The sequence below is a fragment of the Pelmatolapia mariae genome, linkage group LG10_11 (assembly GCF_036321145.2).
Source record: "Pelmatolapia mariae isolate MD_Pm_ZW linkage group LG10_11, Pm_UMD_F_2, whole genome shotgun sequence".
Classification (NCBI taxonomy): domain Eukaryota; kingdom Metazoa; phylum Chordata; class Actinopteri; order Cichliformes; family Cichlidae; genus Pelmatolapia; species Pelmatolapia mariae.
The window spans coordinates 235112-251144 of record NC_086236.1 but is presented as its reverse complement, the minus strand read 5'-3'; the positions used below and the strand labels follow the sequence as shown (position 1 = coordinate 251144).

Genomic DNA, 16033 nt, shown 5'->3' with positions numbered 1-16033 from the left:
CAACAATAATGAGAGTGTTATTAATTATTGATCATCATCACTGTCTGCTGTTTTGATCTGATCAATTACATGAGATCAATCAATAATCACCAGTTAATTTACTCTAGATATCTTCATTGGTCTGTATCTTAAAACACCTGATTGGTCAACAGTCAGTCCCCTTTTGATTGGTCCTGATGGTGTGATGCGGCAGCGTCTTGTTGGTCAGAGCGCATTGAGGCCACTTTCTTCTGCTTCCTTGAGCTCCTTTAAAGCCACGCACTCCTGCTGTGAGGCGCTGCGTCTGCCAGACCTTTACAAAGACAGACATGTGATTACTCATCTTTAATTATCAGGTGATTGATCAGTCTATGAGAGAGCAACAGTAGGATGTTAGCATTGCAGCTAATTAACCTAACACAGCTAGTGATGCTAACACAGCCACTGAAGCTAATTTAGGTACCAGAACTCAGAATTGTGATTCCACCAGTGGAATGTACTTTTTCACACAAGTTCGCCTTGATAATGGAGTAAATGGAGAGAGATGGTCCTTTGGGTTTGAAAACTCATCAGGTTGACCTCTATCATTGCCCCCCTAACCTGCAGAGTTCCACAGGGCTCAGTTTTGGGTCCATTATTGTTTTCTTTTTACATGCTTCCATTAGCTGGCATCATTCAATCTTTTAGTGACATTATTTTGTATCATTTCTATGCTGATGACATTCAGCTGCACATTTCCTTTAAGCCTCATCAGCTGGACAGGCTGTCCAATCTAGTCTAGTGCTTAACCCAGGTTTCTGATTGGCTTTCTAGCAACTACTGTTTCTTTCATTTAAGGAACAATCTGAAGACCAAAGGGGGCGGAGCCTTTAAGTCTGTGGAACAGTCTACCACCACAACTATGTTTGGTTGACAATGTGGATTCTTTTAAAAAGCAGTTAAAACTTTTCTGTTAAACAGGCCTTCTGTTGATCAATGCTTGTTTTGTTTTTTAAGCTTACATTTTTATCTACGTGTAACCTTTTGTATTGTCTGTATCAGGGGCCACAACTGGCCCCCGCCTTAATATGAAAATTTAATGTTAGTGCGGCCCACGAGTTTGATATGTACGACACTTTACAGTGTTGTGTGCGGAGCTGAACGAACCTGCCAATCACGGTGGGATATGGATCTCGGGGGCGGGACATCGGCCGGACTTGATGCAAGCAGAGAAACATTTCTCATTGAGTGAAAGTTACAGCAGTGTTGCCCTGGACTGTTTTCTTTTCTGTGCCTGGCTGACTGCCTCGTTTGGGCACACGCGGACATTACCCCCAGCGTGCTGCGTTCACAACACTTCAAAAAAGTTGTTTTTTAAGTTGCTGCCCAGCGGGACATTATGGTAAAAAATGGTAAATGGCCTGCATTTGTATAGCACTTTACTTAGTCCCTAAGGACCCCAAAGCACTTCACACTACATTCAGTCATTCACACACTGGTGATGGCAAGCTACATTGTAGCCACAGCTGCCCTGGGGCGCACTGATAGAGGCGAGGCTGCCGGACACTGGCGCCACCGGGCCCTCTGACCACTACCAGTAGGCAAACATGGGGTTAGTATCTTGCCCAAGGATATTTGGCATGCAGCCTGGAGAAGCCTGGGATCGAACCACCGACCTTCTGGTTAGTGGCTGACCTGCTCTGCCACCTGAGCTACAGCCACCCCTATACATATATACATATATATATTTATACACGCATGTCATTGGGAATTTGAGAGTTAATATGAGGTCTCTTTCTGTGACAAAATAAATCAAAGTGATGCGCAAGCTGCATGATAAAAGAAAAGTAAGGATGCAGCCTAATTTACTCTGCAGCCACATAGCGACACCTGTTTATTGGCAATAACAGTCCGCGGTAACCCGGACTAATTACAGGGTCGCACCGTAATGTGTGGGTCGATGTTTTTTATTTGCATCACTCTGTTTGCATTGCCTCACACATGAACATTACATATATTGCAATATAATGTAAAAGTAGTACAAATAACATCAACAACAGCTGATGTTGCCAGTCTTAAAACAGATCTACTGAGGCAGCAAGATTTTTTCAAGAAAGCAACCAAAGAGAATAATGCAGCAGTCGGAGCCAGCCACGTGGTTAGTGAGATGGTTGCTAAAGCAGGAAAGCCATTCACAGAAGGGGAATTTGTCAAAAATGCATATTGCAGGCCGCAAATATAGTCTGTCCGGGAAAGAAAGGTCAGCTTAGCAACATCATCTTTTCTGCCAACACTGCAGCAGATCGCATTTCTGACCTGTGACTTATGACCAACTGTGTGAGAAAGCCAAATGTTTCAGTGCATACTCAGTCGCTCCTGATGAGACCACAGACACCACCGACACTGCCCAGCTCCCAATGTATGTCCGTGGTGTTGATGACAGTTCTGAAGTGATGGAGGAGCTGCTCACAGTAATTCCAATGCATGGCCAGACCACCGCTCAGCAAATATTTCACAAGCTGTGTGATGTCCTTGAGAATGTTGGTTTGTCATGGAGAAGGTTTGTTGGGATAACAACAGATGGAGCGCCATCAATGACAGGGAGGAAACATGGACTGGTGGCACTTATAAAACTGCACTGAATTATCCATCAGCAGGTCGTTTGCAGCAAGTGCCTGAAGTTTGACAGCGTGATGTCTATTGTTGTGAAATGTATCAACCAAATCAGATCCAGGGGCTTAAAGCACCAAAGGTTCAATTCTTTTTTAGAGGAAATGGAGTCAGAATATGGGAACGTGCTCTGCTTCACTGAGGTACGTTGGCTCAGCAAACGTATTGAAGAGATTTTTTGAGATGAGAGCAGAAGTGAAGCCTTCATGGAGATGGATGGAGTTGGTGTTCCTGTGCTAAGTGATCCCAAATGGCTCATGGACTTAGCTTTTCTTGTTGATATAACACATGAGCTTAATGTACTGAACAAGACGTTACAGGGCCAGGGGCAACTTGTCAGTGCTGCCTATGACAACGTGAGAGCATTCTCCACAAACCTGCGCTATGGAAAGCCCGGCTCTCTCAGACAAACCTTTGCCATTTCCCAGCATGCAAGGCACTCGTGGATGCAGGAAAAAAAGTATGTTGATGTCATTTTGAGGCTACAGGAGGAATTTGATCACAGATTTGCAGACTTCAAGACGAACAGAGCCACATTTCACATTTTTGCCGACCCCTTCTCCTCTGATGTGCAAGATGCCCCTTCTGTGCTTCAGTGGAGCTCATTGAGCTGCAGTGCAACTCTGAACTCAAAGCGAAGTTCAGGGAGGTGAGTGGAAAAGCAGACAAGCTTGGGCAACCTTTGAGAGAACTGAGCCCTAGTTTCCCTCGGCTTTCCCGAATGTTCGAGCGGACCATGTGCCTTTGTGGGAGCACATACTTGTGCGAAAAGCTCTTCTCCACCTTGGACTTCAGTAAGTCCAAGTACAGGTCCAGACTTACGGATGATCATCTTCAAGACATACTGAGGGTCTCATCTGCTTCCTCCCTCAGGCCAAATCTGGCTCGGCTATGCAAAGCGCTGCCAGGTCTCTAGCAGCAAGGAAGCCATGTTCAGAAGAGCAGTTCATGTTCTTCATGTTCCATTCATACAAAATACAACGACTAGTGACATAAAACAAATGGTTTTAATTACTTTTTTCTTGATGTTGGTCCTGGCTTGGCTAAAGAAACTTTAAAAACTGGACACCCTCCTAAAACTAAAACTATTAATGTAGCAAACTCAATGTTTTTGAGGGGTGTAGATGAAGAGGAAATTATTGATATAGTTACATCCTTTAACTCTAAGAAATCGACTGTGATGGCATAGAAAAGAACGATTGATAACTTTTTTGTTAAGTTAAGGCCTGATTCTGGAAGCTGGAGCTGAACACTCTTATAACTGTAGAGATGACAGTGGACTTCAGGAGACATCCCTCAACTCTGCCCCCCCCCCCCCCCCCCCCCCCCCCCTACCATATCAGACAACCCCGTGTCGACTGTGAAGATCACCATCTCCCAGGACCTGAAGTGGGAGACCAACATCAACTCCATCCTCAAAAAGACCCAGCAGAGGATGTACTTCCTGAGACAACTGGGGAAGTACAGTCTCCCACAGCAGCTGCTGATCCAGTTCTACACTGCAGTCATTGAGTCTGTCCTGTGCTCCTCCATCACAGTCTGGTATGGTGCAGCCACTAAACAGGACAGGAGCAGACTGCAGCGGACTGTACGGGCAGCAGAAAGGATCATCGGCGCCCCCCTGCCCTCCATCCAGGACCTGTACCTCTCAAGAAGCAGGAACCGGGCAGGGAAAATCATCACAGACCCCTCACACCTTGGACACAGACTTTTTGACCTGCTGCCCTCTGGCAGACGGTACACGAGCCTGCAGACCAGGACCCCCCGACACAGGAACAGTTTCTTTCCCCTCGCCATCTCCCTCATAAACAGTTGACCTGTCACACTGCTCCCACTGCCAGACTGCAGCTGCACCTTATGCACATTCTGTGGTATTCATTCCACTTCATCTCATTTCTGTCATCCTGTAGTTTATGTATATAAGTTTAGACTGGTTATTTATGGTTGGTTTACACAGCTTTGTGTATGTTTGTGTATGCATGTGTAATGTATAAATAGACACGTGTGTGTGTGTGTGTGTGTGTGTGTGTGTGTGTGTGTGTGTGTGTGTGTGTGTGTGTGTGTGTGTGTGTGTGTGATTTACATCGCTGTGCTTGAGAGTCACCAGGAACCAAATTCCTTGTATGTGTCTGCACATATACTTGGCCAATAAATACGATTCTGATTCTGATCCGTCTGAAATTCATAGCCAGCTCTGACACGGAGCCATCAATCTCTGAATGCTGAAAAACCAGCAGTGTGTCCAGAAACACTTTATATGCAGCGATAAATGCCCAAGTGTCCCCTCTCCCCACTGCCTCTCAGCAGCAAACAGGTGGTCAGAGGAGCCGATGTGATGATTAAGTTTAACATTGTCTGCAATATTACCAAAGAGTGCCAACGCACTTTCAGCACAAGCACTTTTTCACTAACTTATCTTTAATTAGAAATGTGCTCTAAATAAAGAACTTTGTGTTGACAAGATTGTTAGTTAATCATTTACAAATCAATATTGTCTGTATGGACAGCAATTTAAAGATCTGGTCGACCTCAGAACTGCACAAACAGTGTACAAAGCAGCAAATAAATCTTTGCCCCACAATAAGACCAAATACTCCTGATCTGAGAGGAATTCTTATGCTCAGCAAGCCAGTAGTAAGGACAAATGTAAAATATCACAGCATTACACTCAGAGGAGTTAGTGTGTGCAACACCCTACAGGTGAGATCAAGACAAGTACAGAAAACTCACACGCCTGTTTAAAAATAATAAATTGCATGAATATAGGAAATGTTCCTGTCAGTGACTGAGTCGTCTCATTGTGTCCTCATTTATAGATCGAGGTCAGAGTGGATTAAGTGTTCATTCAGGTGTTTGTCACATAGACATGAAATAAGCTCAAAGATTAAGCGGGTGTTAAACACAGGGTGCTTAGTTTATGTAAACATGTAGTTTGTTGTTGTTGTTGTTTTGTATGTTCATGTGTTACACGTGTACACAGTGAAACATGTATGGATCCATTAATGTTAATTCTGGATTTGGATTTGAAAGCAATGAAATTTGAAATCAGGAAAAGTGTAAACTTCATCCTGTTCAAGCGCTCACATTGTGTAAACATACTGTAGATATATACATGAAAACTTGATGAGTTTTAAGTTTGGTTTTTGTTTTTTCTCTTGTTATTTCACTTATATTTGCATGTCCGAAATAAAAACTCTATGTTCAGGAGGTTAAAGAACTGTTAATACAAACATTTGAATGTGAATACAGCAGATACAGAAGACTGAAGAAACCACATAAGGTCACTGACTAGAAAAATTGTATTATTATTATTTTATTTATTCATTACAGATTCATTTATTCTCTTAATCATTCGTAATTTGTTTATTTATTTTTCATCTTATTTTGTGTTAAAAAACAAAGAGATTTGAGAAGAATTTGTTAACAACGCCTTTCTTGTGGAAAACCTGATGCGGCCCAGCCTCACCCAGACTCCCCCTTCAGCGCCCCCCAGCTTATTGAGTTTGAGACTCTGGTCCATATTGTTGGTTTTGTTACCTAACGGTTTATTTTCACCTTTGTGTACAGCGCTTTGTGACTGCCTGTCTATAAAAAGCACTTAATAAATAAACCTTACTTACTTCCTTTTACACCTTGGGCGTCCAAGCTCCTTTGACCTTTGACCTCTGACAGAGAGCAAAGACTGCCACCACCTGCAGCGGTCGTGGTTCCTGTGACTCAGTGTTTGAGTTTGGTGGGTTTGAGATTTATTTTGGGTTTATGAAGTGATTTACGTTCTAGTTCTGTCACCTTTAAGTACATTTCTATGTTTCTAGTTCTGTTCTCTGGTTAATCTTAGCTCCCTTCTGTTAGATTGAAATTGTTAAATGTTGTCATTGTGTTACTTAAATTTGTAAACCGTGCCTTAAACTGCACGGTTAGATATTCTTCTGTTCGTCCGCTACACATCTATGATGCTGGGGGAGGTAATTAGCTGTAGCTGTTTAACTGCAGGCACGTTCCACGTGAGATCCTGGTTTCTTTATCTTCTGAGGGATGGTCACTCCCGGCCATTTAGGGGCTCGCCTATGCTTGCATATGGTGAACCATTAAAGTTAAGCCGTATACGGGTGTGGGGAGATGACCTTTGGATAACCAGGAAATGTGGTTAACAGTTGTAAGCATATATTGTGTGGCAGGAAGTCATGTATACACACACACACACACACACACACAGAATACAGACACTGATGTTGTTCAGATATGCCTGCTCAGGAATGTCACATGTAGTTGTAAAATGCATATTCATGAGTGTAACCAATAAAAGCAGCCTGCAGAGGGAAGCTAGTTGAAGTAGTTCGGAGGAAGCTACTTGCAACAAAGAGCGCTGTGCGATCTCGTTCCTGAGTGAGTGTCTGTTTATCCAGCAGTTTCAGGAATATATCCCTGACACCTTCTGTGATCCCTGTCTGTCTTCAGTGTTTGTCTTTGTTTTGATTTAGTGTAAGCTAAAACATGGCAGTACTACCCAGAATGCATTATGGTTCCCAAGCTCTATGCAGCTACCCCAGTGAGCAAAGCTAACCAGCCAATGAAGGTGGCTCTGGTAAAGCTAGCAGATAGCCGGTAGCTTACCACTTGGTCTCCACATCCTCGATGGTGTCGGGCAGCGGCACGTTGAGCGTCTCTGGCAGGAAGCAGGCGAAGCAGCCGGCGAGCACGGCCGAGCCACCGTATACCAAGCTAGGCAGAGCAGGGAGCACCTGGGAAATGTCGTCCCATCAGTAAAGTGTTTGCCTGTATTGATGACCTCCATCATATTCAAAGGACGGTTAGATTAGTGACATTACTTCATCTAGGATGAGGACGGCGGGCGCTGCCATGCTGCCAATTCTTGCCATGGTGGAGACGAAGCCCATTCCCGTCTGCCTGAAAGCACATGCACACATCACATGATCTAAATGTCCGCCATAAAACAGACATGCAAACAGGAAATGACATGATGTAGCAAGGAACCAAACCATTTAGCTTATCAGGGTAAGAAGAATTAAAAGTTCACGTCCTCAAAGAGCAGCTTCTTATGTTTGGCATTATGCTAGCAGAGGAGAGTCGTCTTCACACACTGAGGTTAATTATGGAGGTCCACGCGGTTCTGAGCCTCACCATCTGCGGGGTTTGTTCACCTGTGCAAGCTAATGTTAGCTCTGCTCCATGCTAATCCCAAAAGCTAACCAGCATTAGAATCATAAACACACGTTAGCCGTTAGTAATTACAGCTCAGTGCACTCATCTTTAACGTGCTGGTGTTTATTTTTAACCAATCACCGCGTTACACAGACAGTGTGAAAAAGTTTATATAAAGTTTGTGATTGAACAGGCTGCAGCACTTACGCCCGTGTTCTCATTATTAAAGCAACTCGACCCTCCACAACAGAAAAAACAACAATAAACTAAACAGCAAACAAACAAACAAACATGTAACTTCATAAAAACTGATACCGCATTCATTTAAAAACCAAAAGAGAATTACACATTTTCATACTTATTACTCTGTCGTTTAATTCAATTCAATTCAATTCAATTTTATTTATATAGCGCCAAATCACAACAAAAGTCGCCTCAAGGCGCTTTATATTGTACAGTAGATAGCACAATATTAAATACAGAGAAAAACCCAACAATCATATCATATGACCCCCTATGAGCAAGCACTTTGGCGACAGTGGGAAGGAAAAACTCCCTTTTAACAGGAAGAAACCTCCGGCAGAACCAGGCTCAGGGAGGGGCGGGGTCATCTGCTGTGATTGGTTGGGGTGAGAGAAGGAAGACAGGATAAAGACATGCTGTGGAAGAGAGACAGAGATTAATAACAGATATGATTCGATGCAGAGAGGTCTGTTAACACATAGTGAGTGAGAAGGTGACTGGAAAGGAAAAACTCGATGCATCATGGGAATCCCCGGCAGCCTACGTCTATTGCAGCATAACTAAGGGAGGATTCAGGGTCACCTGGTCCAGCTCTAACTATATGCTTTAGCAAAAAGGAAAGTTTGAAGCCTAATCTTAAAAGTAGAGATAGTGTCTGTCTCCTGAATCCAAACTGGAAGCTGGTTCCACAGAAGAGGGGCCTGAAAACTGAAGGCTCTCCCTCCCATTCTACTTTTAAATACTCTAGGGACAACAAGTAAGCCTGCAGTGTGAGAGCGAAGTGCTCTAATAGGGTGATATGGTACTACAAGGTCATTAAGATAAGATGGGGCCTGATTATTTAAGACCTTGTAAGTGAGGAGCAGGATTTTGAATTCTGGATTTAACAGGAAGCCAATGAAGGGAAGCCAATACAGGAGAAATCTGCTCTCTCTTTCTAGTCCCTGTCAGGACTCTTGCTGCAGCATTTTGGATTAGCTGAAGACTTTTCAGCAAGTTTTTAGGACATCCTGATAATAAAGAATTACAGTAGTCCAGCCTGGAATTAATGAAGGCATGAACTAGTTTTTCAGCATCACTCTGAGACAGGATATTTCTAACTTTAGAGATGTTGCGCAAATGGAAGAAAGCAGTTTAAGCCCAACAACAGAAACACATTTTTGTCTGATTCCTGCACTGAAAAAACACAAAGAAAACAAATTTTATACACAGTTTTGACTGTGTAATTTTCACTGTGCTTAGAGATAATAGTAATAGTAACTCGTTTAAGTTTCATAATGTGGACTATAGAAACAGCGTGATGGTAACAGCCAGCAGGTTAATAATTTGTATTGCACTTCTTTGTAACATAACTTTGAATTATTATTCAAAATGTCAAAGTTCCACACAGTAAGAAAAATAAGGAAGCACAGGTCAGCATTAAATGATAATAAAACAACAGCGCTCTCCCCCCGTCAGCTGGTCATTTGGTTTATAGAGTGCAAGGCAACATGTCTGAAGGTTCTCGGCCATCAGGTCATCGCAGTCTGAGGAGCTCGGAAAGAAAAGCGTCTGCAGGAGAGGTGGTCACACCTGATCTTTCAACTGAGAAGCTTCTTCAGTTCTCAGATGAAATGTTGGAGAATCCCAGTTTTTAAGCCCCGTGGGAGCGTCCCCTAAGATGGTCCTGGACCCACTATTGATCATGTGCCTCATCACATGAGTCAAGGCAGGGGTCGGCAGCGTGCGGCCCTTTAGTCTTTATACTGCGGCTCCGTGGTTTGGAAAAATAAATTGTAAAAGTATTTAGCTGAAGTGTATTTTATTTGCGTTAGTTCTTTTTTTTACTTGTAGTCCTAAATTGGAAGATTATCATGATCTTGAAATATAAAAATAAAATGATATTTTATTATTTTTCGTTGCTCAAAATAAGAGTCACACTCGCGGAAGCCGGTATACCTGCCAAAACGGCATGCATTTATCGAGCTCCTCAACCCCAGGTAGCCCAAGTATGGAGAAATGTAAGAAAAGAAAAATATCTGAAGAAAATAGAACATTTAATGACTTTAAGGCAGTGATTGCAGATGATGCTCAGGTGTGACCACCTCTCCTGCAGCAGCACTGCAGACCACGCCCCACCGTACACATTAACCAGGTAAAATAAATATTTATGCAGATATTTTGCAAATATTTAGGAGCATAGTGCTTTTTTCCAATTAGTTTTAAAATTCAGGTCAAAGCCCAAAGGGGATATAAGGATGACGGCTCAGCTTTGTTTGCTACATGGATCATTTAAGTTCATCTTTTTAATTAATTTAAAAGAGACCTTCACCTGGATGTTTTTCTTTTTAAGAGTTCAAAATGTGTTCATTACATAAATAAAATTTCATTTTCTTTGTAGCACTTCATGAATTTCATAAGCAACACACTATAGTTGTTTACACAAAGCATAACGGTAAAAAACAACGTGTGCAGTGTTATCTTCATTTTAGAAAGTTAAAGTATTTGCGGCTCCCAGTTTTCTTTTCCGTGTAAACCGGCTCCAAATGGCTCTTTGGGTCTTAAAGGTTGCTGACCCCTGAGTCAAGGTGTGAAAAAGGGTGTGGGTTATTTTTAGCAGAGGTTTCGGGTGAAACCATCGTGAGACCCTGCCTCATCCTATCAGTGAGCTATTGAGATGAGTCACATGACCCTGGCCTAGCTGCGATGTTTAGTATTCAGACCAGTGGTTATGAAGTCATCGGAACAAGAATATTACTCAAACTCATTAATTCGTTGTTTCAGCAATTTGATCCTGTAGATACGTGTTTTTTTGTTAGGTAAATTAACAATATTGGATATTAAATATGAGCCATTGGTTTTATTTAATCACCTGATAACAGTTGGGTACAGCTCACCGGTGTACAGGTAAACGGTGGTGAAGGAGGCTGAGGTGAAAGCTTTACCCAGGCAGGCCAGCGTGGTCCTCAGAGTCTGCATGTCTGCGGGGTTAGAAACGGGATTGGGAATAGGACCAGGATCAGAATTCAAGGGTTCAGGTTCACGATAGGACATAAGGTCAGAATTAGGATTAGGATTAAAGACCTAGATCAGTGCCAGAATCAAAGACTTGGAGAGGAATTAGAATTAGTATTGAAATTAGAATTGGGATCATGGTCCACATTAGGATCAGGGTCAAAATCAAGACCCAGACTTCAATAGAGATTGGGACTTAGATCAGGATAAAGATCAGAATCCAAAATTAGACTCTGGGTCGGAGTCAGGTTCATATTCAGGATCAGGAATAGGATCTGGATTAGAATTAGTTTTAGACCAGGATCAGAATCTGAACTGAAATCAGAGTCAGCATTAGGATTGTGACTGGGATCCTAATTAAGATCAGGGTCATGATCAAATTCAGGACAGGGAATAGGAATGGATTGGGGTTATGTTCATATCAGGGTCAGAATCAGGATTCGAATTCAGATCGGGTCGTTGTCAGAATCGAGGACCGTGATTTGAATTAGGATTCTTTAAAAAATATATATATTTTATTCAAATTGGAATTAGAATTGGGAACAGGGCAGTATCACAATCGGGATTAAGATTACAGTTCAGATTGGATCAGGATCAGATTCTGGATCAGGATTAGGGTTGAATCAGAATCAGATTTGGGATCACAATCCTAAATCAGTGTTATGATAAATTTGGGGATTTGGAATAGGATCTAAATTAAGATTGTGGTCAGAATACGGATTGGGATCAGTTTCCAAATTAGAATCGGGGCCAGGATCTCAAACAGATTCAGAATCGGGATCAGGATTAGGATGTACCTGTGGGGACAAAGATGTTGGCAAAGATGATGGCGGCAGAGAAGAAGAGACAAACTGCCTGAGAGACCCGCCTCCCCAGGTAACTGAGTATTCCCAATGCAAACAGTTTGGCGGGAATATCTACAGCTCCAAAGATGATCTGCATCAGGTAAATACTCACCTGCAACAACAAACAACCAATAGGAAGGAAGCACAGTAGATCCAACCAATAGGATGGGAGAAGAAGTTTAAACAGGTGTACTGAAACTTCAGCAGGTAAGTAGGAAGACAGGTATCGGGTTGCTCACCCCAAACTTCTGGAGGTCCATCGCCAGGCCATAGTATGCAAAACTAGTAGAGAACCTGCACACAGGTGAGTACACAGGTTTACAGGTGGATACAGGAGCTTCATTTTATTACATAAAAAAATAAAACAGATAGAAGAACCAGGTAAACAGAAGAGCAGGTAAATGGGTGAACAGGTAAACAAGTAAGCAGGTGAGACAGGTGAGCATATGAGCAGGTGTATGTCTGACCAGACGGCCATCAGACAAATGGAGATGCGTCTCATCCCCGGGGTCCTCAGCAGGTCGAACACCGTGAATGTTGAATGAGCCGACTCAATCTCTTTGCTCATGTGAGTGTGGAGCACCTGCAGTCACATGGTACAGAGCTCATAATCTGATTGGACAAATTGCACTTTTACACAGGTGGCCAGGTTACCTCAACAGTGATCTTATCGATCATCTCTGATTTCCCGTTGATCCGAGCAACTCGGTGAAGACTCTTCAATGCGTCCTCAGAGCGCTGGTTCAAAACAAGCCATCGAGCTGACTCTGAGTACCACCTGACCAATCAGAGCACAGAGAGAACTACCTGACCAATCGGAGAGCAGAGAGAAACACCTGACCAATCACTGTCTTTTTTTTAAGTCTGACTGACCAGCTGTAGGCGAAGGACAGGAAGTGAGGTGCAGAGACAACCATCTGCAGCTTCCTCCAGTCTCTCAGCCAATAGGCAAGCCCGGCCAGGACCATTTGACCAAAGGTGAAGAAGAAGGAACTGAGTGTGCCGACTACTGTCCTCGTCTTGGTTGGGATCCACTCAACCTCTGAGGAGACACTCAGTTAGGAAGACAGACAAGTGCCCAGGTGGACAGGTAAATAGGAAACCAGGTAGACGGGTACTTAGGGAAACTCCGTTGATGATGACCCCGGACACCGCCATCCCACTCAGAAACCTGAAGATGCAGTAGGCGGAGTATGTGGGGGAAAGGGCGGAGCTACAGCCAAGCACAGCAAGTTGCAGGTATGACCAAATCAGAACGGACCGCCTCCCAAACCTGAGAGATAGACAGAAGGGGTCTGATTGCACTGCTCACCTGAGACAATGAACAGGTATACACAGGTAACTCTCACCTGTCAGATAAGCTGCCGTAGACTATGGCTCCCGTTAAAACTCCGCCCATATAAATGGTTTGAATCATTTGTTTGAGAGGACGGAGGGAGCAGACCAGACTCCACTGTGACACACACACAGGTGAGAGATTGATAGGTAAGAGACAGGCGACCTCATTAACATATCTGTGGCAATGCGTGCTAATAGGCTCGCAGTGTGCCTGCCGCTACCTCGGAGACGGTGGTGGCAAGAAAGTCTGATTGCTCAAAGGTCCATCCGTCAATGCAGTCTTCAGTCTCTAGGTGGCTAACATTAGTGGAACTGTTAGCAGCTAACAGCTGCCACTGAGGATTCACATACCTGGACAACAGGTGCAACAGGAAATGATGTGACGGTCAGGTTAATTATTTAAACAACTGAGGAGAAGGAAGGAAACCTTACCTCCTGCAGCGGGCCAGTCTATTTCCTGAAGAATCAGGAGGGATAAACATTTTCAGCAGCTGCTTCTCATCCACCTGAAACAACCAATCACATTCATCTATCCCACTGAGTAGCCAATCAGAGCAAGGGACTGATTCATTGTTCTGACTAGCAGATTTATTGATTTAAGGAAGTAAAATTGAGAAAACTGAAGAAATGGGATCATAGTGCCTGCACTAAAATGCCCAGACAGGTAGACAGTCAGGCTGACAGGTCACCTGGTGAAGGTGCGACAGGTTGCTCAAGCTGTGATTGGCTGGTATGCTGCAGTAGTGAGTGGGGACTCCAGAGACAAAGTTGTTTAGCAGGTTCTGACTCGCCATCAGCAAACCAGGTAAACTGATCAGGGTCACATGGATCCACTGGTACCTGCCAAACCCACCAACCTTGCCATAACAACAGGAAACACATTAACCCTAACCCTACACACCTGTATGACACACCTGGACAGTGAAGTTATTTCTTGTATAGGAGGAATTTAAGTGTCTCACCTCATCCAGCAGCTCAGTGAACCCCATCTCAGCAACAACAACAAATAGCAGCAGGTATCTTCAGGTGCTTCCAGGTGTTCTCAGGATCTGAACTTTTGTTCCATCAGAACAAACCTGACAAGAAACCAAACAGCAGCCCTGAGCAGGTGTTTGGGTCAAAGGTCAGAGTGAAAAACATGAAAACGACTGCTCCGAGTTTCTTCTCGAGTCTAAAATTGTGAAATATTTGCATGGAGTCTGGTAAGAGCTCTTAAAGGATTACAGTCTGCAGCTGAGGAGAATGCAGAGGCAGAAAGAGGATTTACTCAGAGTACTTACAGAGGCTGCCGGACGGCCCGCTGACGGAGGGGCGACTGACGGAGCAGGCAGAAGACAGACTGAGAGGAAATGAGTGACTGGACATTAATCAGTGACTTTAGGACACTGTATGCTTTCCTAACTTTGTGTTTGTGTTAATATTTGTGAGACACTGGCGACATCGTCAAGGTCACCACCAACCAAACAGCCACCTTCAGCAGGGAGGAAACACTCACGATCACACTGTAGCACTCCATCAGAGAGAACTAATGCGGTCTGTGCTCTGACAGCGACCCGAGTACTTTAATAAAGAACAGGAAGACTGGAGCAGAAGATCAGGAACAGGAATATAATCATGTATCAGTAATAATAAGTTTGTATCTGAACGTCTTGAGACAGAAAACTGGATAGAACACAAAAATTAGACAACAATTAGACATTTAGATTTTCAAAATAAAAGACTTTATTGTGGCTATCTTAGTCATACTGTCGTGATTTCAAAAGAAAAGTCCATAACAGTTCATCAGGAAGTGTTCAAAACATCTGAAAACTGTGGAAACTTGTCCTCTGACCCCCCCCCGTGGAGTCATCTGTTTTCATGTCCTCGCTCCTCACTGAGATTCTCGCTGGAATTTGTCCAGCAGTTTTTGTAAACAATCATCTCAGCAGGTTTCCGAATGGTGGCGGCGGCAACTCATGAACACGCTGTGACATGTGTGTCAGTGTCCCAATCAGGGCACAGCAGAGAAGGCGACTTTAGAGTGTTTATGAAGCTGCAGAAAGACTGACACAGGTCAGAGGTCACAGCGTGAGATGTTTCTTCAGTCACAGGCTGAAGAAACAGGCTTCAGGCTTGAAAAGCCTTAAAATGAAACAGTCAGTGTGCCACACCAGACTCCATTTAAAAACTGTCTGATTTTAGATTCTATTCAAGCTCAAACTGCTCCTTCCTGTCAGTCTTAGTTCACATTCAGGCTCTGATCAAACAGACCAGACTCCATTTAAAATCTGTCTAATTTTAGACTTTGAATTGAAAATAAATTGAATTGTTCAGTTCTTGTTTGGCTGTTTCTCTCTGTGACAAAGTTTCTCTTTGGAAATACAAAATGTCTCAAACATGAAACTGTTTCTACTGAGTTTCTACTGATCAACAAGTCAACCAACCAATCATAAATCAGTCTGTGAACTACAGATCAAAAGAAATGTTTAGTGAACATCCCAGTGTGTGTGTGTGTGTGTGTGTGTTCCTGTCTAGCTATTTTTGTGAGGACCGAAATCTGCATTCTACTATACTTGTGAGGACACACAACCCGGTCCTCACATTTTTGAAGGTATTTAAAGGCATTTTTGAGGCTCAAAATGGGGTTTTAGTGTCAGGGTTACAATTAGGTTATGGTTAGGTTTAGGCACTCATTTTTAATGGTTAGGGTTAGGGGCTAGGGAAACCATTATGTCAATGAGGGTCCTCACTAAGATAGCTGAACGGGGTTGTGTGTGTGTGTGTGGGTCATTAGTGAATCTGCCTTGTTCACGATGACTCGACGTTGTTCCCGTCACGCTTCG

At 43.4% G+C, this 16033-nt stretch overlaps 1 protein-coding gene across 2 annotated transcripts; it reads right to left on the bottom strand.

Annotated features, from left to right (window-relative positions):
- On the bottom strand, positions 1-14524 carry oatx (organic anion transporter X). Of its 2 annotated transcripts, XM_063486606.1 has the most exons (16): positions 14492-14524; positions 14174-14287; positions 13901-14068; positions 13644-13717; positions 13433-13562; positions 13223-13326; positions 12992-13146; positions 12747-12915; positions 12528-12651; positions 12341-12456; positions 12113-12167; positions 11826-11985; positions 10886-10994; positions 7458-7536; positions 7243-7370; positions 1-292 (listed from the first exon to the last, which is right to left on the bottom strand). In XM_063486606.1, the coding sequence occupies exons 2-16, from the start codon at positions 14198-14200 to the stop codon at positions 205-207; spliced, it is 1686 nt and encodes a 561-aa protein (XP_063342676.1). In that variant the 5' UTR covers positions 14201-14287; positions 14492-14524; the 3' UTR covers positions 1-204. The 2 variants fall into 2 exon arrangements, with proteins under 2 accessions (XP_063342676.1, XP_063342675.1); XM_063486605.1 differs by lacking the exon at positions 14492-14524 and having other exon boundaries at positions 14174-14391.
- Positions 14525-16033: the final 1509 nt, after the last annotated feature.